At 45.9% G+C, this 26348-nt stretch overlaps 2 protein-coding genes across 13 annotated transcripts; one reads left to right on the top strand and one right to left on the bottom strand.

The window, feature by feature from the left end:
- The first annotated feature begins 528 nt into the window (after positions 1 to 528).
- PMEL (premelanosome protein) lies at positions 529 to 9780 on the top strand. Its single transcript, XM_020989990.2, has 12 exons — positions 529 to 645; positions 2088 to 2135; positions 3479 to 3595; positions 4102 to 4236; positions 4464 to 4595; positions 5286 to 5447; positions 6151 to 6903; positions 7237 to 7353; positions 7674 to 7758; positions 7922 to 8127; positions 8221 to 8308; positions 9532 to 9780. The coding sequence occupies exons 1-12, from the start codon at positions 546 to 548 to the stop codon at positions 9665 to 9667; spliced, it is 2079 nt and encodes a 692-aa protein (XP_020845649.1). The 5' UTR covers positions 529 to 545; the 3' UTR covers positions 9668 to 9780.
- A 102-nt stretch (positions 9781 to 9882) lies between these two features.
- Positions 9883 to 26204, bottom strand: DGKA (diacylglycerol kinase alpha). 12 transcript variants are annotated; one of them, XM_078145735.1, is made up of 25 exons: positions 22845 to 23355; positions 22065 to 22130; positions 20613 to 20687; positions 18998 to 19077; positions 18405 to 18481; positions 17889 to 18021; positions 17577 to 17657; positions 17107 to 17156; positions 16641 to 16715; positions 16305 to 16424; positions 16035 to 16152; positions 15778 to 15866; positions 15484 to 15603; positions 15115 to 15213; positions 14740 to 14811; positions 14321 to 14394; positions 14069 to 14143; positions 13466 to 13551; positions 13284 to 13373; positions 12334 to 12494; positions 11890 to 11954; positions 11526 to 11616; positions 10943 to 11138; positions 10691 to 10811; positions 9883 to 10162 (listed from the first exon to the last, which is right to left on the bottom strand). In XM_078145735.1, exons 4-25 carry the CDS (start codon positions 19002 to 19004, stop codon positions 9994 to 9996), a joined length of 2169 nt encoding a protein of 722 aa, XP_078001861.1. In that variant the 5' UTR covers positions 19005 to 19077; positions 20613 to 20687; positions 22065 to 22130; positions 22845 to 23355; the 3' UTR covers positions 9883 to 9993. The 12 variants fall into 12 exon arrangements, with proteins under 12 accessions (XP_078001861.1, XP_078001865.1, XP_078001853.1 ...); XM_078145739.1 differs by lacking the exons at positions 22065 to 22130; positions 22845 to 23355 and adding an exon at positions 25845 to 26204; XM_078145727.1 differs by lacking the exon at positions 22065 to 22130 and having other exon boundaries at positions 18998 to 19148.
- Positions 26205 to 26348: the final 144 nt, after the last annotated feature.

Below are 26348 nucleotides of genomic sequence, written 5' to 3'. Positions count from 1 at the left end.
ATTAACTCTTTTGGCTGAATCTCTCATGCTGAATTATTTGTGTAGATATGAAGGAGGGAGGTGGAGATGATTGGTAGAATGAAGAGCTCAAGAGAAATTCCTTGATTCTTGTCTGACTCCTGTCTAGCCCAGAGATTCAGGCTACCATATAATTAACAATTATCTGGGGGTATTGAGGGAAAACAGAGCCAAAAAATCTAATCACCTAGTGGGACTCAAAACATCCAGCAGGTTTTGAAGTAGGGAAAAGAAAAGTTTTCAAAATGCCTTCATAATCCTTCTTTTAACGATGGGAAACTGAGGCTCAGAGAGGTTATGGTGATATAACCAATAATTGGTAGATGCAGGAATAAAAAGAGAACCCATATTTTCTACTACCCAGTGCAGTATTCTTTTGCCTACATCACACCACTGTCAGTCCATCTGCCTTTCCTCAATTCTTCCTTTCTTCTCTGGGAATTTTGAAGGGAGGAGAAGATAGGCAGGGCTATGCAAATGAGTAAGTACCCATTTCTTATATAGGAGCTAGCAGCAGCTTCTGTGCTATGATTGTTCAACTGGCAGAAAGAATGAGACTGGGACAGATGATCTGGTTTTGTAATACAGCCATGACCTGTGTCCTGTTGACTACAATAGCTGCTGATGGTGAGTATAAGTATGGATCTGTTGGGAGGATGGGAGAGGATAGGCAGTTTGAACTGGGACTGTCTCCTAAGCTTGGCTCCCCTATAATCTTGGAGACAACATCTCCCCTAGCCAATTCCCCAGACTTATTTTGACCCCCTTTCTCCCATCTCTTCAGAAGGACTTGAACATTTAGACTAGACATCCCTTCCCCTCTAGAAATGTGGGAAAGTTGAGCTGAAGCACCTCTTGAAGAGGGGAGGAATTTTGCAGTGCTTGTTGGTTAAGTTTTAAGACTCCAAAGGGATGAAATAGATCAAATCAGGATTTTTGAAGGTGAAATAGACCATCCCTAAAGTTGGTAGATCAGTTGTTCCTGCCTCTTCTGGTACCTGGCAGTTTGGGGGCATGGATGTGAAGGAGACAGTTCTTTGGGAAAAGGAAGTGTATGAGATGGAAAGGTTAAAGAAGAACCCCCTATTCCTTTGGGTGTGAGGAGGCCCATTGTCCTTGCCTGCTATTCTGGGGCTAGGGAGGCATGGGGGTCTCAGCTGAGAATCACATGAAAAGGATCTGCTGGGGCATTGGGACCTCGTGACTGGGAAGGGGGGTTGGTCTGGAATATCAGAAGCTACAGGAAGAGAAGAGAGTGGGGAGGAGAAGGGAGAAGGGGAGATCTTATTACTCCTTTTATCCTAACAATGAGATATTCAGTAAGATTATTCTAGGTTTCTTCTCTCTACCTTTGAGTCCGTAGGCCCTTTTCCTGCCCCTCAGGAAACCCTACCTCCCCTAACATCTAACCCAGCAGTTCTCTCTTTTTTTTCAGTATAAGGATAGATTAAAAAATAATATTAATATCTTTTATTTTTCATTATTTAAACTTCCCCCTGTATTCCTCTTTCCAGAGAGCCATACCACAGAACAAAGAATTTTTTCATGAAAAAAGAAAAGGAAAAATTAGCACAACTGATATATACATATATATTTATGTGTGCTTTATGTGCATATATATATATATATATATATATGTACACATACACATATATGTAAAACCTCAAATATATGCAATGTTCTACACCTGTGGACTCTGGCATCTCTACAAAGGAGTGGGGGAGGGTGTCTTCTCCTATTTCTTCTTTAGGGCTATGCTTGATTTTTATAATTTTGAAACTCAATTGTGATTGTTCTTTCCATTTACATTGTTGTAGTCATTATGTAAATTGTTTTGTTGGCTCTGATTAATTCACTCTGCATTAGTTCATGTAAGTCTTTCCATCCTCTTCATCACTGAGTAGGTCATTTCTTAAAGCACAGCAATATTCCCCATTCCATTTATTGTATTTACAACTTATTCAGTCATTCCCCAGTTGCTAGATACATACTTTGTTTCAGTTGTTCACTACCACAAAGTGTGCTGCTATAAATATTTGGTGAATATGGGGTCTTTCTTTTTTTTCCAGTGACTTCTGTGGAAAATATGCCTAATAGTGGAATCTCTAGATCAAAGGGTATGAACATTTTGTCTGATATTTCTATCTTCCTTCTTTCTTCCTTCCTTTTTTTCTTGCTTCTTTCTTTTTAAACATCAAGACCATTTCACAACCCCCTCACCTGGTAGCAGTTGTACTATTAGTATCCATTGATTGAAAAAAAACAAACAAAAAGCTACTATGAATTCAGTAACACTTTTAAATTAATTTGTATTTTATGAGTAATAGCATCTATATACCATCGAAATGTAGTGAGTGATACATAAATTCATGAACATTATTTCATAGCATTGTAGCTTTAGAGCTAAAAGAAAACCCAGAAGCAATCCAGTCCAACCCCTTCATTTTTCAGATGAGGAAACTGAGGTCTAAGATCACACAGGTAGTATCAGGGGTAGCATTTAAACCCAGGCCCATGGAATATTTATTTAATCTGTAAAAGGTCTGTTTGACTCATTGTAATATATCCACTTGCCACAAGATGGAAACCACTGAGCTCATCCATCTACAGCAATCTCTGCCTTGATGACTTTGTTCTCCGTTAGAGATTTAGAACAGAGAATTGGGTCCCCCATCAGATTCATCCAACCAAGGGCTCTACCATTCCTTCAGAATTCTCCTCTATAGCATGTATTCTCCTAGTTATCTTCTCCTTCTGGCTTCTAGACACTTTCTAGACCCTTCTAAGATTTCCCATTCTTATTAACCTAAAAGATCGCCTTCCTTGATACTGTACCCCACCCCTCAGCGTTCTTTCTAATCTATTATGATATTTAATAATATTTACTAATTTAATATTTAATAACACACTATTATTAATTATTATTTTATTATAATTAGTATATTTATTATTTAATATCTATTATTTTATTAAATATTTATAGAAGAAATCATTTATCCAATACTGGCATTTAATATTTGTTATAATATCTAATTATTTAATATTTTTAAATGTGTTATTAATTATTGTTATTAATAATATATTATTAGATATTATAATTCATTACCTAAAAGCAGTGAGGCATGGTAGATAGAGGGGCTGATCTTAGAATCAGGAAAATGGGCTCAACTCCTTTTTCTGACACATACTAGCTATGTGATCATGGGCTAGTTACTTAATTTCTTAGTCCCAGGTAAGAAAGGGTAGTTTCTTACTCAAATATGAGTTAAAGAGCTATACTAATATATGGTGTTTCCCTACCAATGAAACCACAGGTCCAAACAAACAAACAGTAGATATATAAATAATAAATGTAAAACTACTACTGCTGCTGCTGCTGCTACTGCTGCTACTACTACTACTACATGTTCCCTAAGTGGGAGGGTTACTAACTCTGCTTCTTGGGGTTTATTCTTTTTAGTGCCAAGTGAACCAGGCTGGAAAGGTGTCAGGAATCATCCCCAAGCTGATGTCTGGGACTCCAAGCTCTATCCAGAATGGATGGAGGCTGGAATTCAGGGCCGTGACTGTTGGAGAGGTAAGAAACAGCACTTGGGACGAGTGGGAAGGGATGGAATTAGGAAAATGGTGAGAAGAGGAACAGAATTAGAAGTGGGATTAGACTAAGACAACTCCAAAAGGCTCATGATGGAAAATGCTATCCACATCTAGAAAAAGAACCATGGAGTCTGAATGCAGACTGAAGCATACTATTTGCCCTCTCTCGCTCTCTTTTTTGTTTGTTTCTTCTTTCTCATGGTTCCTCCCATTGGTTCTAATTCTTCTTTGCAACATGAGTAATGTAAAAATATGTTTAACATATATGTACAGCCAATATCAGATTGCATGCTGTCTTGGGGTGGGAGAAGGGAAGGAAAAGGGGAAAAATGTGGAACTCAAAATCTTATGGAAGTAAATATTGAAAACTAAGAAGAAATTAATTAAGTAAAAAAATTAATAAAAGTGGGATTAGAGGAAAAACCATAAGATGAAAAGGGGCATGCAGGTGTCAGGATCCCCGGTTAATGCTCTTTCCTTATCTAGGAGGCCAGGTGACCCTGGAAGTCAGTAATGATGCCCCGACTCTGACTGGTGCCCAGGTTTCCTTCTCTATCATCCTGCACTTCCCCCCAAGCCAGAAGGTCTTGCCCAATGGGCATATTATCTGGGCCGGCAATGGTAAGGGACCTCTCTTTGTTCCTGAGTATGTTTCCCAGTAGCCTTTCTGTGTACTCCCCCTAATATCCTCACAGATTTAATGAAATGCCCCATGTGGCTAGAATGTTGCCCCACTGAGCCACTGGCTTCACTTTACTCAGTCAATGCCTATAACCTCTTTCTTAGTTAGTGACTGGGATTGGAGTAAAGAAGACATTAAGGCTCAAAAATGACTATATTTCTTTCAGGGAGCCAGGTATGGGGCGGACAACCAGTTTATCCTCAAGGTTCTGATGCTGCCTGTGTCTTCCCTGATGGGAAACCCTGCCCTTCTGAGGCTGGACCTCATAGAAGTTTCATCTATGTCTGGAAGACTTGGGGTAAGAAACTATCATCTCTGAACCTGTCAATACATTCCAAATCCTTTCCCTTATTGGGAACTCTGCTCACCTCTGAGATCATCTTAATCCTGCCCTCCTTTCCCTTGGCCCCTATTCTGCTCTTTCAATCCTGGGATTCCCCACTTTCATGATTCTATACCTTGGATCTTTTGTTTTTTTTCAATCGACACCCACTTTGCACTCATCTGGGGCAGCTAGGTGGCACAGTGGATAGAGCACCAGCCCTGAAGTCAGGAGGACCTGAGTTCACATGTGAACTCAGACCAAACACTTGACACTTACTAGCTGTGTGACCTTGAGCAAGTCACTTAACCCCAATTGCCTTAAAAAACCCAAAACAACCCCCCCCCGAAAAAGGGGCAGCTAGGTGGTGCAGTGTATAGAACACCAGCCCAGAAGTCAGGGGGACCTAAGTTCAAATCCTGACTCAGACCAAACACTTGACACTAGCTGTGTGACCCTGGGCAAGACACTTAACCCCATTGCCTAGCCAAAAAAAGAAAAAAAAGAGTAGCACTTTGCAGTCAACTAAACATCCTGCCAATACCAGTTTTTGTTCTCTCTTGACATTTTTAATCTTCTCCTTTGACCCCACCCCAATATGTACCTCTGTCCTCTCTGGGCCACATACCTGACAGTCCTTAATCTTCCTCTCTACCTTAACCACAGGGAAATATTGGCAAGTTTTGGGAGGCCCAGTGTCCAAACTGAGCATTGAGACACTTGGAGTAGCTACAGGTCCCCACACCATGGAGGTGACAGTTTATCATCACCGAGGACCACGGAGTTATGTGCCCATTGCCAGAGGCTTGTCTGCCTTCACCCTTACTGGTAGGAGCAAAGAATACAATCAGGGATGTGGCAAAAATAGGCAAGAAGTCTAGAAAGGGATTGGGTCCAAGAGGGACTAGCCAGGTGCTGGGAAGAGGTCAGGGAATTTGCATGATTATAGGGGTACAGGGCTAGTGAAGAGTCAATGTGGACCAGGAAAAGAAATAGTCTTGGAAATGGATTTCCTGGGGGCAGCTAGGGGGCACAGTGGATAGAGCACCAGCCCTGAAGTCAGGAGGACCTGAGTTCAAATTCGACCTCAGACCAAACACTTGACACTTACTAGGTATATGACCTTGGGCAAGTCACTTAACCCCAGTTGAGAAAAGGAGAGGAGAGGAAAGGAGAGGAGAGGAGAGGAAAGGAGAGGAGGAAGGAAGGAAGGAAGGAAGGAAGGAAGGAAGGAAGGAAGGAAGGAAGGAAGGAAGGAAGAAAGGAAGAAGGAAAGAAGGAGAGAGAGAGAGAGAGAGAGAGAGAGAGAGAGAGAAAGAGAAAGAAAGAAAGAAAGAAAAAGAGAAAGAAAGAAAGAAAGAAAGAAAGAAAGAAAGAAAGAAAGAAAGAAAGAAAGAAAGAAAGAAAGAAAGAAAGAAAGAAGAGACTCTCCCATAATTACAGATGTCCAGGGCCAGAGACTGTGGGGGTAATGGGAGGAGTCAGGAAGGTCTTTGACCCTTCTTCTTACCCTTTCTGACCCCCCTCCCAGACCAGGTTCCCTTCTCTGTGAGTGTGTCACAGCTGCAGGCCCTGGATGGAGGAGAGAGGCGCTTTCTGAGGAACCAGCCCTTAATCTTCAACCTCCAGCTCCATGATCCTAGCAGCTATCTGTCCCAGGCTGACCTATCCTACACTTGGAATTTTGGAGATGGTAGTGGGACCCTAATCTCCCGAGTACCCACTGTCACTCACACATACCAGGTGCCAGGCCCAGTCACTGCCCAGGTGGTTTTGGAAGCTGCCATTCCCCTCGCCTCCTGCAGGACTTCTCCTGCTCCAGGCACTGATCCCCCAAGCACCCAGCCTCTGGGCACCACAGATGGAAGGATAACAACTTCAGAGGCCCCTGGTACCACAGCTGGGGAGGCATCAACCACAATGGCTTCTGGTACCACAGCCACAGAGGTACTAACTGAAGTGGCCCCTGGCACCACTACTAGGGAAACACAAACTATACAGGTCCCTGGGACCACTGTTGGAGAGGTGCCAACTACAGGGTTCCCAGGTACCACTGCTGGGGAAATGCCAACTGTAGCACCAACCAGTAACACAAACGAGGGGATTTCAATTACAGACATAATAGGGAACACAACAGGAATAGGGCAAACTGTGAAGTCTGTGGACACCTCTGATACGGTTGTGGTAAACTCAGGCACCAGTTCTGCTGTTCCTGCAGAGGTACCCACAATTCCTTCTACTACTTCTTTAAGACCAGAAGCCACCAACCTCCCTGGAACAACAGGTGTGTAGAGTTGGAATTCAGAAATCCTGGGTCCCTGCCCTGTCCCTACCATGGGGAAAAACCAGCTTGTCCCTAGAATTACAATGGAAAAGAAGATAGAAGTGGGTGGTAGACTCTGAATTAATCTGCATGAGGTTCACATTTCATTTGTATGCCATTATTTCATATTTAAATGTATAGAAATACCCCAGCCCTTGACACATAACCCTAATTGTACCAAATACCCACTTTAACTATTTAATGCATCTGGTTGAGCTGGCCCTAACTAGAAAAACTCTAGAACTCTTGTCTATTTTTTTCCATAACCTTCTTTTCCCACTATATATGTTAAAGTATTATCAGCCTTCCCCTCTGCTGGCACAGCTGTCCTGGCACTGGTGAGGCGCCAGACCCCTTTGGACTGCATCCTGTATCGATTTGGCTCCTTTGCTCTTACCCTTGACATTGTCCGTGAGTCCTGTCTGCTTTATTCAGGAGGGGTTGGAGAGGGACAGGAGGGAGGCAATAGTCTCCCAAAGCTTTGAGAGGGAAAGGCATGTTGGCAAGATTTCCACAAAAATTCTGGGGCTCTGAGCCAGCTCTGGAGTTCAGGGGACACTCAGACAATGGATCCTTATTTGGAGGAATCAGCAGTTTCTCTCCAGACCAGATAGAGTTGGGGGAGTAGCTTGATTCTCTGAGCCTCAGTTTCCTTTGAGGTTGGAGATGACCCCCAAGGTCCTCTCCATAATAAACCCTAAGGATTCCTATGTGATTGTCCATCTCCACAGAGGGCATTGAGAGTGCTGAAATCTTGCAGGCTGTGCCTGTCAGTGAGGGAGATGCAATTGAGCTCACTGTGTCCTGCCAAGGCGGGTGAGTAGTCTCGGAGGGGACACTGACCCTTGGAAATATATTTAATTCCAGGGGACTCACCAGTGCTGATTAATAGCACTAACTTTCTTTGCTCAGTCTTTCTGCCCAGTTCCCTGGCATAAACTGACTCCTGTCCTACCCCTCCTCCATCCCCCATTTTCAGGCTGCCTGATGAAGTTTGCATAGAGATCTCATCTCCAGGGTGCCAGCTCCCTGTCCAGAAACTGTGCCAGCCTGTAGTATTGAGTCCAGACTGTCAGCTGGTGCTGCACCAAGTTCTAGAAGGAGGTGCGGGGATCTACTGCCTAAATGTATCCCTGGCTGATACCAACAGCTTGGTTATGGCCAGCACTCAGCTCATAGTCCCAAGTAGGTATTTGAGGGAAGGTTGGTGATGGTGGTTTGTAGGTTTCAAGGAGAGAGGAGGATTAACAGTGAGGACACCTGGGGCTGTGTTCACAGGGCAGGAGGCAGGCACCCAGAAGGCTCCACTGCTGATAGGCATTATGCTGGCTATAGTGGCAATAGCCCTGGCATCTCTAATGTACAGGTAAGATGCCTCCTCTTCCATGTGCTAGTCTATCTGCTGTAGTTTCAGCCCTTCCCCAATCATTCTGTCCTCCATAGAGATTCAGAACAGAGAAATGGGTCTTGAGATTCACTCAGCTTTACTTTAGCTTTCTTGCAGTGTTTTAAGGGGCTCTAGACTTGAAAGTTGGAAGACCCAACTTTTCCAAGCTTTGCCACTTGGGAGCTGTGTGACCCACGGCCCCATTTTGAGTCTCATTTTCCTCTCCTATAATATTCAGAAGTATGATGTAGTGGAGATAATTTCTATCCTGGATCTGCCAACTTATTAGTTGCATGACCTTGGGCACAAGTCCTTTCCCCTCCTTCAGTAACACGAAGTATTCAATTAGTTTAGGAGCTTTTAATCTTTTGGCAGCTAGTGAACCTAAGGACTGTAAATCTCAAAACACTGTTTTCAATTGCATAAAATAAATACACTGGAATACAAAAGAAATGAATTATATTGAAAATTACCAAAATATTTTTAAAAACATGTTCATAGGGGCAGCAGCTAGGTGGCGCAGTGGATAGAGCTCTGGGCTTGAGGACTTGAGTTTCAAATCCAGCCTCAGACACTTGACACTGGGCAAGTCACTTCACCCTGATTGCCTCACCAAAAAAAAAGAAAAAAAAGAAAAAAAGTTCATAGACCCCAGGTTAAGAACCTCCGAACTAACTGAACTCTAAGGTCCCTTCCAGCTCTAAATTCTTATTCTAAAATGAGAATTAGCAACTTGTACTATCTTCTTCATGGGGCTATTGTGAAGATCAGGTGAGAATGTATATGGAGTACTTCATAATCATAAAGTGCTATACAAAGATGCATTCTCATACTAGGGTCTATTCCCCTTCTTCCCCCGACAGATGTCCTCCCCACCAAAGGGAAAAGCATTGTTCTATATTTTTGAGGGATAAATAAAACAAATAAGAGACTGAGTAGAGTGTAGTTTCCCCAAGGTTTGTGGGGTTCTGAATATGAAGCTTTAAGAGGGAGATTTGTCCCCATGTAGGACAGGCAGTCATTCTGAAGAAATGGCTTCAGCACCTAAGTAGGACTTCATGGTGGTCAGACACCTTGAAAATGGATGATATATCCCTTCCTGTGGAATAGTACACATGAAAATCCCGTGTGGGCCAGGCAGGGCAACTTTAAGAAAGACTTTCCATCCCTGCTGATTACTGTTTCTCCTCCCTTCACTCCAGGCGTGTGAAACGGGGCTCAGTTCTTCCACGATCCTGGCTGCCTCGACGTACAGTTCACTGGCTGAGACTGCCTCCTTCCTTCTATCCAGGCCCCAGTGGAGAAAGTAGCCCTCTCCTCAATGGGCATCAGGTCTGACAACCCAAAGCATCTCAGGACTAGACCAGGGCTGGGAGGAACTCACATCTTCCCCTCCCCTCTCTCCCCCATAGCTGCCCTGCCATTACCTGAATTAAACGCTTTGAACACAACACTGGATCTCTTCTTGTCTACCAACAACCCAAAGCAGAGTGGGAGTAGAGAATAGGAGGAGAACAACCCTCTGCTTCCTCAATCAAGACAAGACAATGTAGTGAAAAACCAAACCATTTTATTTGGATGAGGCACTTCCAATGTGCATATTGGGCAGGAAGGGAAGCAGAGTGGGACAATAAATACCGTGAGGGGAAGGAGCTCACCCAAGCTCACCAAGGGAGGAGCAGGGGTGGTAGCACAGATGGAGAAGGAGAGCCCAGGGAAGTGGAGGATAGAGGCTGAGGGGCCCTCCCCTCAGGACCAAAGGTTGAAGAAGTTGGAGGAGCGTGGAGGGGGGCCCATAAGCATGGGCATCTGATTCTTGTGGGTGATCTGGATCTGAAAGGTAAAGAGCCCAGGTTCATAACGAAGGAAGCTGGTAAGCTAAGGGATCAGGCAGTGAGAGCTCCACAGAAATTCTGTGGAGTCTGGAACTGCTCATCTTAGAAATAGTGTAGTAGGGGGCTTGGGAAGAGATGATTTGGGTTGGGAGCTCAGAGAAGACTCAGGGAACATGTTTGCCATGTACAAGATCAAGATTGGAATGACACGAGTGTAAATTCAGGGACCAGAGAATCTTACGGAGTTAGGTTTGGGGAAGAACTCACAGTACATGGTGCCTGCATCCAGGGTTCCCCGTCGATCTGCATGGGGAGGGCTTTTCTAGTCCTGTGGGAACCCACAGCAGATTGATGTGGAGGACAGGGGAGGGAGAAGACATGACCTAATGTACCGATTTTCCCCAATTTGCCTTCAGGGACATTGGGCCCTATCTTCCCTGGGAAGAGTCGCTAAGCACTTGGAAGCATTCCATTCTCATGTTCCCTCTGTATCTCCTCCTGCCACTAAGCCCCAGGTCTTCCTTACCGAAAAGTAATTTGGGAGCATTTAGCAATCCGGTGTCCAGCATTCTTCAGCCTGGTGTAAATCTGGCCCATCTCAATTGCTCCCTCTAGTCCTACCACCTCCAGTCGCTTGTCACTCAGATCTGGGGAAAGTTGAGGAGCGAGCATAGGAAGAAACAGAGTATTCCCTGCCTTGCACCCACCATTAAAAGGGCCATTCAACTCCACCCCCAATTTGGCCAGGTGACCCATGCCCTTCCCAAAGAACCTTCACCTTGCACACAGGTTTTCAGGGCTTCGGGGTTGGTAATCGCTTCAGGAGTCACAGAGGCCATATCTAAATCCTGGGTGTCTTTGGTGGGTCGCTTTTTGTCTCCCCAGAGGTTGGAGCCTCCATGCATGCTAGGAATATTTAGCACTGCAATGCCTTCCAAGGATAGGTCACTCAGTTTCAAAGGTGTCCCACAGATCTGGGGTAGGTGAAGGAATGAGAGAACTCTGGAGATCATGTCCCCACTCCCCAAATAGAGTAACAGAGGGAGCTGTGCCTCTTTTCCTTTTAATGCCCCTGTTCCCTTCCCTGATCCCTTCTCATGACTGGGTACCATCTCAGCCTATGCCTTGGGTACTGGGTACCTTGTTGTCAGAGTGGGCTTGGGAGAGTTTTGGTTGGAAGACTGAGGGAAGGTCAGGGGCTTGGGAACCTGGGGGAAATATAACAAGAATCTGGATAATGTGTGGCATTTGGGAGTCAGAAAATTAGTGTATATCAGAAAGTGAAAGAATTATGGGAGTGGTTGGGATATGTCTTTTGAGTATGAGGGCCAGGTCATGTTTGGAAAGTGTCTCAATCTCACCTCCACTGAAACAGACTCTTCCAGCTTTTTGCATGTGGAGAAGATGGACTCAGATGTGGCGAATTCCAAGTACCACAGCTTGTTCTTCATCCTGCCTCAGCCCCACACCCCAGGCCCAGGGGGGAGGGGGCAGGTTACATAGGCCAGGTTACATAGGGCCTGTGGGAGGGCAAGGGGGCAGAGGAGGCGAGAGAGCACTCCATCTCCAGTCTTAAGAGGTACAAGGGGAGCTTGGAAGTGAGAGGATGTCCACTTACTGAATTCACTGCCTTATTTGGCCCACGGACACAGACAGGTCAAAGCCTGATCCCCTTCATTACTCTATTTATCTACCCCATTCCCAATATTCCCAGACCTCCCTCACCTGCTGTTGAACTTCTCAGGATATTTCTCCCTCATGATATGAAATCGGTGAGCAATAGAAGCATCCTGGGTGAGGAAGCAAGAAGGTTGTAGACAAGTCCTGACATCTTTCTTAATTAGCAAAGATGCCCCTCGCCCCCCTCCTCCAACTAGCTCAGTATCCAGAGAAACCACATTTAGGGACATTCCTATTTATCTGCTGCTGGTGGGGGTGAGGAGAAGAGGGAGTGACTGCACAATGCCTTAGATCTTACATGCCAATGATCCCAGTAACTCAAGTGTCTGTGAAACCACAGTCCTATTCCCTGAACTACTTCACTGGGCTCTAGAATTTCTCTCAGACTTCTTGTTTCCTTTCTGTATCCTTCATTCACAATGTTTTGAGCACCCACTTATTCTCTGACCCCACTCTCTTCCAAAAAAAAAAGAGGCAAAGTCCACTCACCACACCAATGGAGAAGTAGTTGTTGATGATGTGGTAGGGGACTGGATCACTCTTCTCCTTGGGGTCCAGAGGAATCACTTCCACAGACCATCGATCCATAAACACCGTGTCACTTAACTCTAGGTCCTTGAGTATCTTCCCCAGGTTCTCCCCATCATAACCTGGAGGGAGGAGGGGAGAGGTGACTGAACAGGAACTTCACAGGTCTTCAGGTTCAGCCAGTTACCAGGGAATGTCTCACCTTGACTCTTCAGGAGCTCATGACCCATCATGTGTATGAGTGCACAGATATGGTGTCATGGCAGTAGAGGACTGGAAAAGTTTTCTCTGGTTATCATATTTCAGTTCCCTCCTATTTCCTCCCCCCCAAGTCTTTAGCCTGGCTCTACCATTTCTCTTCTCCAATCCAGTAGTTTCTCTATTGGAATCATTGTCATCTCCAACACCTTCCTGAACCTTATCTCTGCAAATCCTGAGAATAGTGGTTCCCATAGGCAAGAGAGTGGTTCCTCCAGTCTTTGAAAATCTAGCTCCCCATGTTTTTGGTTTTTTTTTTTAAATTTTAAACAAGAAACTTATTTAAACAAGATGTTTGACTTAAAGGGAAAACTATCTAGGATCAATTTTTTCATAGTAATTTATCCCTGCTGAGAGACAGAGAGATTGCCCTGCATGTAACAGCTAGGTACAAAAAAGTTATAAAATCATCCTTGGTTTTACAATAATAAAAGAAAAACATTGAAATTATCCAATCACACAAGGTATGCAAGGATTTTTTTGTTGGTTTTTTTTGGTTGTTATTGCCATGTTTCTTGATTGTAGTCTTACTCTCCTCTAATGCTCTTCCTGCCCATCCATACCTCAATTGTCAAGATCCTCCCAGCTTCCTAGGCTTTTTTTCCTTTAGGTTCTCTTTGCTACCTCCTCTTCTCCAACCCCATGGCACTCACCTCCTCCCCATCTTAAGCAACGAGCTAGGTCATTCCCTGTGCCTAGGGGAAGGACAGCCACCGGTGGTGGGCTGGGGAAGCTGGCCTTGTCTGTGAATAGGAGAGACAGGAGTGGAGAGTCAACCCAGAAAGGCCACTCCTCTTCTAGCCCCAAGACCCCATGCTTTTTCCTTAACACTGACCAATAGCATCCAGAATCCAGCCTACTGTGCCATCCCCGCCGCATACCAGCACCCGGAAATCTGAGAGGTCCTTGAAGAATTTGAGCCTGAGACAGAGGAAGTAAGGGAAGGGGGGGGGTCATGATGATACATAAAGTTGGAAGGACCCTAATTCTTTGACCCCCAGACTCAATGAGATTTTTTTCTTGCTGATCCCCTCTCTACCATCCCACTCTACGGTTTTGTTCATAACAAGTAGAACTGAAGTCAGATTGATGGTAGAGAAAGGGAAGAATCTGAAACTGTATGAAGAAAACAGACTTTAAGAGGGGCTTGTTGACAACTGGGGAACAAAGGATCTTCCTTGAGACCCCCATAGCACAGGAAAACATATCAATTTATGTGTTTAAAGGTATAGAGGCAGGAGAAAAGAAGACAGTTCTAGAGCAGGCCCATGCCATATGTTGTGCAGGACTGTTCTAGAGGTAGTTCTAGAGGTTCCATTCTGAATTCCAGCTCCTCAGGGTCAGCACAGGTATCCCAGCCTTCCCACATACTCATCACTGTTCCCTATAACAAACACATAGACATTTAGTGCAAGCTCAAAAATATTCCTGTACTCACCCTGGTTCGGGACCCCCTTTTGCAAGGTTGTAAACCTGTCGTGGGTTCAGTAGGTACTGGAACTTTCGAAGCACCCTAGGTTTGTAAGGGGTGGAGAAAATGAGGTTCATGGAATCATCTTTCCTATCCTCTCTTGGAACACCTTTCAACCAGTCCCCTTTCCCTTCTCTAATCCCTGGGAAGACTTCTTCCACTTTTCTTCCAGCAACATTTCCAAACTATGGCTCTACCTCCCTCTTTATTTCCACTCACCTTTCCCCCTGCTTCCCACCACTTTTGGGATTCACAAAGACGAGAAGTGGGTGGGTGTTGGGGACTGGGATAATCTGATGAAGAGAAGCAATAAAAATAGGGTAGGAATATTATGTAAGAACCAAATGGGGTCCCAAAGATTAATAATGCTAACAACAATAATTCACATTTATAGAGAGTTTTAAGATTTACAAAACACTTGAGGGGGAAGAAGAGGCAGAAGGCAGGGACCAGGACTTCTCCCTGATTTGTCTTCTTTTCCGCTTTCCCCTTTGCCTGGTATTAGCAGGGATGAGGATCTGGGGGCCAGGTTGTATTCCCTGGATTTTCCCCAACTTCATCCCCTCCAGTTCAAGGCCCAGCCATCCTAGTACCCTAAGCTTTCCCCCACCATGATGCCCAGGCACTGCTGCCTGTACCCGCAGGGCCTGCCCATCAGGGACCAAATGCTGTAATTCGTCGACGTTCCTGGAGCTCAAGTTCTGGCGGTCCTGTTCAGAGGCAGAGGTAAACAGAAGGGAGGAAGGCTGAATTTCGTGTATGGGTATTTTTGTCCCTGCTGAGTCCACTTTGTGAGGCCTTCACTATTTCTCAGCCACAGATAGGTATCAGTCTGGCCTGAACCCTAAAGAAATGGTAAGAGTAATATACTCTCTCTGAGATCTACAGGTACTCCCTAGGGGAGCTATGAAGTCTGTGCAAAGTCTGGGGGGGGTTCTCTACAGGGTTTGGGGAGGTTCTATAGGTTCTCTTTCCACTATATTTCTCCTCTTTTCCCAAGCCCAAGTGCTCACCAGGATGCAAGGATAGATGGCTGAGGGAGGCAGGATGTGGTCACGAAGCAGCCCACAGTTACATTCAGGGCTCATGGCAGAGAGGCAGTCCTCATGGATCTAGGAAGTAAGAAGAACCATGAATGGGAGAGTAACCCTTATGACCACCCCAACTCAGTGAGGAGAAGAGAGAGAGGAGAATATTTGGGGATTTGGAGGGACTTTAGCCTCCATGGTAGGAGTCTAGGGGATATTACAGTAGGAAAGGTCTAAGGAGGAGAACTAAGAGAAAGGGTTACTTAGGGAGAGAGCCTGGGGACAAGAAGTGGAGGAGAATCCAAAATGGCTGGGAGGGGCTGGGAGATCTGGAGGAAAAGGTCTGTTCCTGACCTGGAGATGGCACCACACACAGTGCAGTCCTGTCAGGCTTTGGAAATTCCGGATCTTCTTTTGGCAACAGTCACAGCGCCCAGAGTCACAGCCTCCACGAACCCACACGTGAGTCTGGGCCTTGAGAGAGCGGGGAATTACCTGAGGGCTCAAGGAATCTGAGTAACATCTGGGTTAGTTTATCCCTGCTTCCTAGGAAGGGGAGGAGGAATCACCCTTACCCCCAAAGAAGTCCAGAGAAAGGGCTGAGGAGGGATAATGGAAACACTGAAATTGAGGTCAGGGGTCACTCACACCAGTGTCTTTCTTGGACTTGGCGTAGGTGCTGACTTTACAGGGTGAGGCCTTCTTGGCACAGCGCTCATGGACTGTGAATTTACAAACTGGGAGAGAGAGAAAAAGAAAGATATGGGGAAGACCTTAGCCTCAGAGTCCCCAACCCATGCTCTGTGCTTTCTTTTGAGGTCACTCACTCATCACAAACACAACTCCTTGTTCTTCATCACTCAAAGATTGTTCTTCCCTCCCACCCTGTTCCCCAATACACTCACAGGTACAGGACAGTCCCCGCTTGGTTATTCCGAGCAGCATTGTCTCACACACATTGCAATAAGCTGGACGGGAAAACTGCTTTAGCCGCCACATGTGCTGACCATCATCCTTCAAGCTCTGGGGAGGATACCACAAGTAATCGGGATGAGGGGCACCTAAGCCTTTCCCCCAGTACCACTTCCTTGGATGGCAGTCATAATCCTCCCTAGCAGAGCTCTGACACGGAAGGAGAGAAATGGAAGTCCATATTCCCTTCCTCCTTGACTCACCACCTCTAGTCCCAGCAGCACCAGCAGAGGCACAGTGGTGGATCCACCCCGTACCCACTCAGCCAGAGAGACTGTACCACTGCCATCATAGTCAATCTCTTTCATCATCTCTTGCAGAATCTGAATATTGGAGAAAGGGGCCAAGAAAAAAAAAGATTTCATGTATGCAAGGCCCCACTGGTTAGATTCCCAACTTAAGGAGCTCGGCCCAACCCAGATATTAAGGACGCTCATCAGAGGGAAGAATAAAATAGGTACAAAGTCCGTGGGGAAGCGGTAGAAAACAGTATACAAGGATAGGGCTGAGAGGGATGGGAACAGAAAAAACTGCCTTACTGGTCTCAGCTCAGTAACATCCCAATCCAGATATCTTGCCACTTGCATCATCTGGGTGATAATTCTGTCCACTTCCTAGGTAGAGCCAGGATCAAATCTCTCATCTCTTGTATTAGGTGCTGACTTTCCCTTAAGCCCTTTCTCAGGGTCCAAAATACTGGTCCCCATCTCTAGGTCTGCCTCCCCCATAGTCTTATCTGCCTATGGAAATCTTGTGGTTGGAGGGACTAGAGTAGGAGGGGATGTTGAATGAGGACAACCCCTACTTCTTGTCCCATGCCCCTTATGTCCTTTGTCTGGGAGCCAGAACCCACTCCACCACCCTGCCCGGAAAACTCAACTTCTTTCCCTGGTATCATGTGAACCTGGGGATCCTAGAAAGGATGGGAGCTCAAGGAAGGGAGAACAGAGACAAAAATATATCCATCACCCACACTCCACCCCTTCCCCAGTCTTCAGAACTCACTGAGCTGTCCAGGAGTCCATTTCTGTCTGTATCATATAGCTTGAAGGTAACTGTGAATTGGGTGGGGGGGGCGGAGCTAGGGTCAGTTTGTGGAGGCCATTCCCATATCCTGCCCTAAACCCCCCTGATTGAAGAGTTCTGTTCTGAGGGACAAAGAGGTAAGAGAGACATAAACTCTGCCCTCAGAAAGTCTGCTGTGGGAGCTGATACATTTATGAACACATAACTAATGATAAGTAAGTGAGCTATTATACCTGAAAAGGGCTATGTAAGAGAAAGCTAGAGGAAACAGGGGAGTGGTAAGAGGGACCCAAAGCCCATTCCTAGGGGTTCCACTTCTTTCTATGGACATATTAGTGACTAGGAATCCTGGAAGAGTTGGGAGGAGGATGGCAGGAAATACCTTCTCCCCCAGCTTTTCCCCTTACCCCAACTTTACCCCCAATATTTCTCTTGTTCTGATGACTCACACTCTAGCTTGTCTTCTGGCCTTCCACCCTCCAGTAAGGAGAAGTAGCAGGAGACATCACTGAGACAGATCAGGGATACTTCTGGTTGAGATAGTTCAGCAGGGTCAGAGGTTCCCTCTGATCCAGCTAGTCTGTTTCCTTTCTAGCCCATCCCCTCTGTTACCTTTACCCTCTCCAGTCATATAACAGTTGAAATCACCCATCCCTTCTGCAAAAAGGCTGAGCAAAGACTATCAGCTGAATCAGTCCAGATTCCATGCTGATTTGATCTTGCTTCTAAGGCTCAGCACTTGCTAACTCTCAGTTCCATACCTTGTTCATCGCCCTGTTTCTGAGACTCCATGGTCTGGAAGGATCCAAAAAGTGCTTGGCTCAGTTGTGGGGGGACATTATTCACCTCCAGGTAGGCTTTCAGGAAGAGCTGAAACCCTTCATACCCTATGGACTAGTATAAGAATGGGAATTACCCAAGAGGTCTGGCTAGAGAACAAGGAATGATGAGCTAGAGGCAAAGGTAAAGCTTGGGAGTATCTTAAGGTGGGCCATGATGTCAAGAATGTGTTCCTTCACTCAACATGTTATTCCTCATCCTTCCACCCTTAATGTTATGGGAGTCAAAGAAAGGTCTGGGGATGAGATTGGGAAGTTCTATGGGAAATGAAGGCCCCAGAGGAACAAAGACAACAAGATGTGGGATTCTGGGAGGTAGGGATACAAAATAGGGTGAATAGGAAGTGATCACTGGAAGTTGGGGGTCTTGAAGGAACATTAGGAATTCCAGAGGGAAGGGGCTGGGAGCAAGGAGAAGGTTTTGCAGATGCCTCTCACATCCCCCTGGAGATACTGAGCCAATTCTCCATCTTCATTGAACAGAGCTAGGACATCACTGACTTTCTTGGTTGAATCTGGGGGAGGGAATAGATAGATTCAGAGCAGGATCTCCTCTTATCCTCAATGTACAGATCTGCCCTAAAATCAGAAATTTATAGGTTTTTGGAGTTTGGGGGCACCTTAAAGAGAATCTAGTCTAATCATTTCATTTTACAGATAAGGAAAGTGAGGCCCACAGAGGGGAAGAAACATCCAAAAGAATCCACAGAGAAATAAACTCTGCTACTCAACGTGACAGAGATGCAGAGAAAGACGCACACACATACACACACATACACACAGAGAGAAACCAAGAAATAGGGAATTACAGACAGTTTTGAGGTCTTGGGGTGGGGCACAGAGAAAAAGGGATCAGTGATTTGAAACCCCAGTCATTTGCTTCCTTCCCCATGTCCTGATCATGACATAGGACAGCTCAAGGTTACTTGGAAGATTGAGGTCTGGGGAGGGGAATCCTGAGGAAAAAGGCATCTTTGGAAATGGAAGTCAGGTAGGGTATCCCAGGAATGGGGAGGGGGCAGAAGACTCACATTCCATATATTCCTGAATTTGGGCAAAGTCCTTGGGGCTTAAGGGGCCCCCAGTTCTTCAACATCTTTCCACCTGCTTCCTAAGTTGGCAGAAGAATTGAAATTGAGCTTCTTGTGGAGGGATTTGGAGTAGAAGCTGGGATGGAGGATACTGAAGGAAAGATGCACAATAGTATGGGTTAGCCAGGGGTGAGATGTAGGGTGGTGGTGGTGTTGGTACCTGTGTGTGTCTCTTTCCCTCCCTCTCTACCTATCCCTGAGCTGTGGGGCAGATCACTCCTCTGCTCTTTCCTCCACTCCCACCTCTCTTTGTTTAGCTGTTTCTCTGCCTCTGGTCTCTCCCATCCTTCTTGTATATCCCTCGGCCTGGTGTTTCTCCCGGAGAGGGGTCTCTCCCTGGTTCTTACCATGGATATGGAGGCCTGCCCACACCTTCCATCTAGCTCCACCTTCTAGCTTTGAGGTGTCTTGACCCCCCCCACCCCGCCCCCCCCACCTGCTGCTCTGGGTCCCAAGTTCAGCCTGAGCTATGTGGCTACTGGCAGAGCAACTACCACAAGCACCCCAGAATCAAGAGGTAGATGTAGATTTGATTCGGTCTAATCCCTGCCCCACCCACTGCTCTATCTAGTCTTGGCTGTTCAGGAAGGAAAAGACATTGGACTCTGGGTGGGTAGGGAAGGAGTCGAGTTTCCCTGAACTTCAGGAAAAAGGAGCTAGGGAAATGGATAGGAGGCCTTATCCTTCGCTGGCTGAACACATGTCCTGAACCCCTCCTCTTAGCCTCCCCAACTTTGGACTGTTGGGAAAGAGAAAGGAGTAAACTGAGGGCACAGTCTGTTTGTTTTTTGTTATTGTCTCGCTGGCGCCCAGCTGGGTGCCTGGAGCAAAAGAAATGCTTATCAAATTGAATTAGACTGCTGAGAAGGCAGCAGACACAGGGGACTAGGTTATGTTTCCTTCTAAAGGATCCCTGAAGGGAAGTTTCTGGGACTCTTTTCTTGTCTTAAGGCAAGTTTGGTAATGGAAAGAGGGGACAGAGACCCAGGAAAGCAGTTGAAATCTGTAGGGGGTGACCCTGGCTCTTTTCCTTCCTGTGGTAGCAAGAAATTTGTGCTCATTCACCTCTCTGCTTCCCCTTCCTACCCCAACCTAGCCTTTCCCTAGTTTTTCTATTCTCCACCTCAGCTTGTATCTCCCGGCCTGCCCTCTCCTGATTCCTCCCCACCCAGTCTATGTCTCGAATTGAAGCTCTCAAAGGTTCCTTGGGAGCCCTAGGACCATCCTGGAGTCTCCTGCTGCTGTGAAGAGAAAGGGCTATTCTCAACAGGGACCATGGTCTTGGAACCACTGTTTCCATTAGATCTAATGGCTATCAGTAGCTAACAAGACATAATGTCATAGCTGATAAGGTCTGGTTGGGTTAATAAGCTTCCCTTCAATAAACACCAACCTGCCTTCCTCCACTCTGAGCACAGATATAAGGCTCTATTTCTGGCCACACAGTGTTTTCTCCTACCTTTACCCCTACATATCCAGAGAGTGCCATCTGGAGAGAGGGACAGGGAGAAGTATCAGGGACAAGTGAGCGAGGGCCAGGCAGTTTCTTTCTTACCCTTTTCTTTTTTGTTCCAGGATCCAAAAGTACCTCAGTTAGAAGATGAAAATGAGACAATAGGGTGGAAAGAACCTGTATGGTGCCAGGAGAATGGGAAAGGGGAGCTATTTAACTCAGGAAGAATTAAACTCCAGGAAATTGCAGCACATTATCTCTACCCAACACAGCACAGAATAAGACCATTCTAAATTTCTCCATACCTCCGATTTAAGAGCCCTCTCTCTGATCCCCCAACTATGCTACCTCACCACCCTTAATCTCTAATAACTACTTCCAGTGTTCCCAGAGGGTGAAGGGATCTAGAAAAACTCAATCTAAATTTGTCTTCCAAGGGTACCCAACTGGCAAAGCTGGGGAAGACCAAAACCTACCTCAGGGAAGAGTGAGAAGGTGGGACAAGGGACTCATACATCTAGTTGTCCACATTTGCTAAAGCCAAGGTCCATAATCTAGGTACCCCAGCTCCCAGCCAATCTTTTCCCACTTCTCCTATGAAGAGGGACTTCATACTCTTCAGGTGAGCAAAACTAGTCCCTGAAACTGGTCTAACAAAGGTGGTGAACTTTTGGCCTCGAGGCTGTGGTCCCACACAATCCAAACTTCACAGAACAAATCTCCTCAGTAAAAGGTTTTGTAGGGAAAAGCCTGGACTCAGTCAAAAGGCCACACCCAAGGACCTAGAAGGCTACACGTGGCCTCAAGGCTGCAGATTCCCCACCCCTGGTAGGAGCTAGTTGAGGCACCAGAATATCCAGAAAACCCTGGAGGGTTTTTTTTTGGGTTTTTTTGAAGGTGAGGTGATAGACTAAGACAGGCATAAGGTGGTATGCTTGCAGAGACGGGGAACTGTCAGTCCTGGACCTAGTGAGAATCAATCAATGGCTACAACAGAGTTTAGGAATTTGGGTTCATGGGTTCCTCTGGCCCTGCCTGGTTACAATCTCCTGATTAATTGCAGGTTGGGCTAGTCCAAGCAAAAGCCTGGGTAGGGGCAGGGCATGTCTGCTGCCCTCCTCATTCTGTGACTCATCCTTCTCTCCCTTCCCCCTTCCCCAGGCTCTCCAGGTTCAGCATAGTAAAGAAAGGAGTCAGTCAGTCATAAATGGAAGAGACTTTAGATATCATTTATTTCAACAACCCCTCCCTTCACTTAGAGTTGAGAAAATTTGAGGCACTGAGGTTAAGTGACTTGTGTTCAAGGTCATACATCTTCTACCTGGTTAGTGGAGAGATTAGAACTCACGTTTTCTGACTCCAAGTCCAGTGTTTTCTCCACTCTACTACACTGCCTCTATATTTTGACTTATTTTAACTCTTCTTTTGCCTAGGGCTACTAGTATTGAAAGAAATCATTGCTATGTTCAAAACATTTTGACATTTAGTATTTTTCCTTAAGAAAAAATTCAAGAAGTTTGAAACAAATTGTTAAATGAAACAATAAATCTTAACCTTTAAGGGAGGCTCCCAAGGCCATGGAGGTTTTGAGCTCAGAAGTCAGTCTTGCAGAAGGGAACACTGGAAAAAGATAGCTGGGAGCTAGGCCACCTGGGTTGTGAATGACAGCTTTGGGACGATCAGGCACCTCCACAAGAGTCTCTAGGCCACTCAGTGGGTTTTGGTCTTCCCCAGCTGCCAATTAGGTACTCAGGAGGCAGAGATTTAGATTAAGGATTTCTAAATTACTTCACCCTCAGGGAACGTTGGAATAAAAGTTGGGGTTATGGGTGGTATGATTTGCCTACCAGGTTAATTCTCCCCCATAAAAAGAGTAACAAATAGAATACAGGCTCAGGAGAACTATAAATGTGGCCAGGGCAGGAGGGTGGGGTGAGATGGTGCACTGCCTGAAGGCAGAGAATGTAAAATCGGACCTAGATCTAGGAGGGAGGGGTAGATTAGTCCCTACTCCCACCTCCAGAACTCCTGGAACCACCACAGCTCTTCTCTCCAAGGAAGCCAGGTGCCTAGGTTCACTCCTCCCAGCCATCCACTTCTGCTCCCCACCCAGGGTTGATCCTCCACTCCCTTCCCCCAAATATCCCTAGTCTTCAATCCTTTACCCCCCACTCTTCCCCCGCCTCCCTTCTCCAGCCTAAGATTCTTTCCAGTCCTGTTTTCTCTGACTGTTCCCGCAGTACTAATAGGAGACACCCCACAGGCCTACACTCCCGGCCCCTCCCCTGGGGATGTGGTGAGTGGGGGAGTTAACGAGGGGTTTACGGAGTTTACCTTAAGGAGAGCGGGGCTGCGCGGGAGGGTGCTGCGGCGCCGGTGGTGGAGCTAGGAACCAGAGCTAGAGCCCGAGCTGGGTTTGGGGAGACAGGCGGGGCGGGCTTTGCCTCAAGAGGGCCGCCCAGAGACTGACGACACAGCTTCTAGCTCCCGCCCTTCAGCCTAGCGGGACTCGCCCCCCATCCCCCAGTTCTGTCCCCATTTTCCAGCCTATGTCAGGGACCCAGCTGGCTCCCCAACAGCTAGATTCCCCCGATCATTCTATTGGTCTCGGTAATCTTTGTGACGCTATTATTCATTCTTACAGCCCAAGCCCCTGACCTTAGTAAATCCTCCCATTCTCCTCCCCATTTTTTTCTTTTTATTTCTAGATCATCCAGTGACGTCCCTTCCCATTTTCACCTTTCCCTGACCCTGAAGGTAGGATATAGGAGGAAGAGCTAAGGGGCCCGGAGGACACCGCCCACTCTCCCTCTGTTGTCCTTTTTCTGATGGAGGCAGTGTCTTGGAGCCGAAATTGGTAGGCAGAGGACTTGTGTTCAGATCTTAGCTTAATACCTGGGTGACTTTGAGCACCGCATCTCTTTGGGCCTCAGTTCTGTCATCTGTAAAATGGGGGTCGAACCAGATGCCTCTTAAGTTCCCTTCTAGCTTTAAATCATTTTATGATAGCTACAGCCACCTCCTCACTTCCTCTAGTAATTTTCAAGCTCTTTTTCAGTCCGTGAATTTCAATCACCAGACACCCTCAAAATCACATCAGATTAAGGGAGCTCAGACCTAGTCTCCTCACCTGACCACAACCTCAGAGAATCTCTAGACACTCATACTATATACCTCACACACTCCACAGATTGCCAAACCCTAGATTTCTCACATCCCAAGTGACACCATTTCCTTATTCTGGGAACATTTCCACCCTTCAACTCCACTTTACTTCATGGAATATTAGGTGTGTGTCCAATGTTTCCCTCTAACCTTTTTATTCCATGTCTACTTCCTGCGCCTCTTATCTGCCACTATCCATTCTCAATCAGAAATGAGAAAATAAAAATATTGTGCTTCTCCTATCTCAGAACAGGTAGTTTGGAAGGATTGGTTCTATATCCCAGAAAAAGAGACTTCAGCAGAGAAAACACTTTGGGACCCCAGTAGATAGTGGAGCTAGAAGACTGAAAAAGAGAAATTAAAAGCCTTTGGACTTGACTTAGGGATTTAAGTATTCTCTCCAGCCCCATTTGATCTCCAATAACCAGAATTCCTTTCCTTTATTAAAGTGGGGCAGAGTAACCAACTACTGTTTCCTGAAATCTCTTCTCTCATACCTGCCTTGAAGTCTGGGGTGGGAGAGTTGTATAGACCAACCTCTTCAAATGAGACATTTTTTAATGGGATTGGAAAAAGAGATATCTAAGAAGTTCCTGTTTAGCCTCGACACAGATACACTTGGGGGATCCTCCCTTATGTTCCCCAGAAAGGAAGCTGCTAAGTAAAGTTTCTGGTAGGAAGAGGTTGCTGCTGGTTATCTTAGCTAGAAATCTGGGGCAGGTGTCTGAGAGGCAAGACTATGTAGTCTGTCTCCGTTCCTTTCCACCTTTAGAGAGAATAAAAAAATAATTCATATTTCCATATTTGAAAAACACTCTCCTTATAATGCCCCAGGGAAGAAGGGAACATTGTTCCAGTTTACAGATGAGGAAATTGAGATTCAAAGGTGAAGTAACTAATGTGTGGTCCTAGAGCTATGAGAACTGAGAAAAAAATTTCATTCCTCCACTTTATTTTTAAGTTTTCTACCTATAAAATATTATACACATGTAATTTATAATAATGTAAGCGGAAGCATAGTAGCAAAGTTGATAGAAAAGCTAGCCTAGCAGTCAGGAAGACCTGGATTCAAGTGCTGTTCCTGAGATTTCAACCTCTTTCACCGACAGTGGGCATGTCACTTCCACTTTCAGTGTGTGAGGAGGTAACTGTATAAATAAGAGACTAACCGCTAAATCTGCATGGATGGAGAAGCTTCCCATACTTTGAGTTCCCTGCAGCAATGAAATCACAGGTCAAAAAAATCCCTTTTCTAGGAATGCCTTGAACTTTCTCCTCTTTTTTATGGCCTTATAGATCTCTTTTCCCAGCAAAGAATATTCACGAGAAAAAACAAACAAAAAAGAATATTCATGAGGATGCTGGTGTTGTATTGTGGGAAAAGCAGAGAATTTTGAGTCAGAAGGCTGGGGTTTGAAGTCTAGCTATGTGACCATGGGCAAGACATTTAAGCTCTATGAAGCAGCTAGGTGGAGCAGTAAAGAGTGCTGGGCCTGGAGTCAGTAAGACCTGTGTTCAAATCCAGACCTCATACACTTATTAGCTCTGTGAACTTGGGCAAGTCAGTTAATCTGTTTGCGTCAGTTTCCTCATCTGTAAAATGGGTATGTCAATAACAGCACCTAACTCCTAGGGTTTTAGAGATAATATTTGTAAAGGCTTTAGCATAATGCCTGGCACATGGTAAGCAGTTTATAAATGTTAGCTATTATTATTAGCTATGTGACCCTGGGCAAGTCACTTGCCTCAGTTTCCTCAACTGTAATATGGGGATATTAACAGTACCTGCCTCACAGGGTTCTGATGAGGATCAAATGAGGTAATATTTATAAAGCAGTTGACACACAGTAGGTTGTATATAAATTCGCATTCCTCTCCCTTCCCTTCCCCTAGGAGCCTCAAGAGTCCCTATCTGTAAAATGGCAATATTATGTGCATTACTTACTTCACAGGGTTGTGGGAGAGACAGCATTTTGAAAGCTTCAAAGCAGTGTAGAAATATGTCATTCCTGATCTCATTTCACCCATATCCCTTTCTGACAGTTCTCTTTCTAGGAGCAGGAGCCTCAGAATGGGAAATTACAGAGGATCTCAGTGTGGAGAAGTAGGGTGAGAGTAGCTCCCATTCTCTCAGTCTAACAACACATTCTGAGACCTTCAGTGAATTACCTTTGTGTATGCCCTTCTTCAGTCTTTCTCCCCCAGCCTACCCAGCCTCCACTGCCCTGGGGCAGTGTGTGGGAAATGGGTATAATCGATGGGCTCACTGCACCACGTCCCAGGTGCACATTTCCTCTTATCGGCCACATCACAAAATGGAGCGAGAAAAAGAAACCACAGCGAACAAAGGGAGGAAAAAACAACAGCTTCATTTCTACCCCCACCCCCATTTCTCCCTTCCTCCTCTGGTGGGGGCGAGAGCCACACCCCAGCCTAAGCTAGGGTCGGCAAGTCCCCCAACGGGCTGTTAGACAAGTGAGTTTCACTTCCTGCCAGCCCCAAAGTTAGGGCAGGATGTCTGGGGGTGGAATGAGGTACAAGAGGAGGGGCCCTCGGCCCCACGTTAGGCAAGCCCCGAGGGGAGCTGCTGTAGGTCTCCTGAGTTTCCCTTTTGCAAAGAGACTGAACTGAAAGGGTGATCCTAACCTGATGAAACTATGCCAAAAGAACCAC

Source organism: Phascolarctos cinereus, unplaced genomic scaffold, assembly GCF_003287225.1.
Source record: "Phascolarctos cinereus isolate Bilbo 61053 unplaced genomic scaffold, phaCin_HiC Scaffold_1;HRSCAF=81, whole genome shotgun sequence".
Lineage (NCBI taxonomy): Eukaryota > Metazoa > Chordata > Mammalia > Diprotodontia > Phascolarctidae > Phascolarctos > Phascolarctos cinereus.
The sequence above is the reverse complement of the archived record's forward strand: the minus strand, read 5'-3'. Positions and strand labels throughout refer to the sequence as shown.

Excerpts from the sequence above, each read along its gene's own strand:
- PMEL (XM_020989990.2), top strand. The coding sequence starts at position 546 with ATGATTGTTCAACTGGCAGAAAGAATGAGACTGGGACAGATGATCTGG. Across the intron at positions 4,596-5,285 it reads CTATGTCTGGAAGACTTGGG|GGAAATATTGGCAAGTTTTG; the intron begins GTAAGAAACTAT and ends CCTTAACCACAG. Across the intron at positions 8,128-8,220 it reads CACTCAGCTCATAGTCCCAA|GGCAGGAGGCAGGCACCCAG; the intron begins GTAGGTATTTGA and ends CTGTGTTCACAG.
- DGKA (XM_078145739.1), bottom strand. Across the intron at positions 15,867-16,034 it reads GCGGGGACTGTCCTGTACCT|TTTGTAAATTCACAGTCCAT; the intron begins GTGAGTGTATTG and ends TCTCTCTCCCAG. Across the intron at positions 11,955-12,333 it reads ACTACTTCTCCATTGGTGTG|GATGCTTCTATTGCTCACCG; the intron begins GTGAGTGGACTT and ends TTCCTCACCCAG.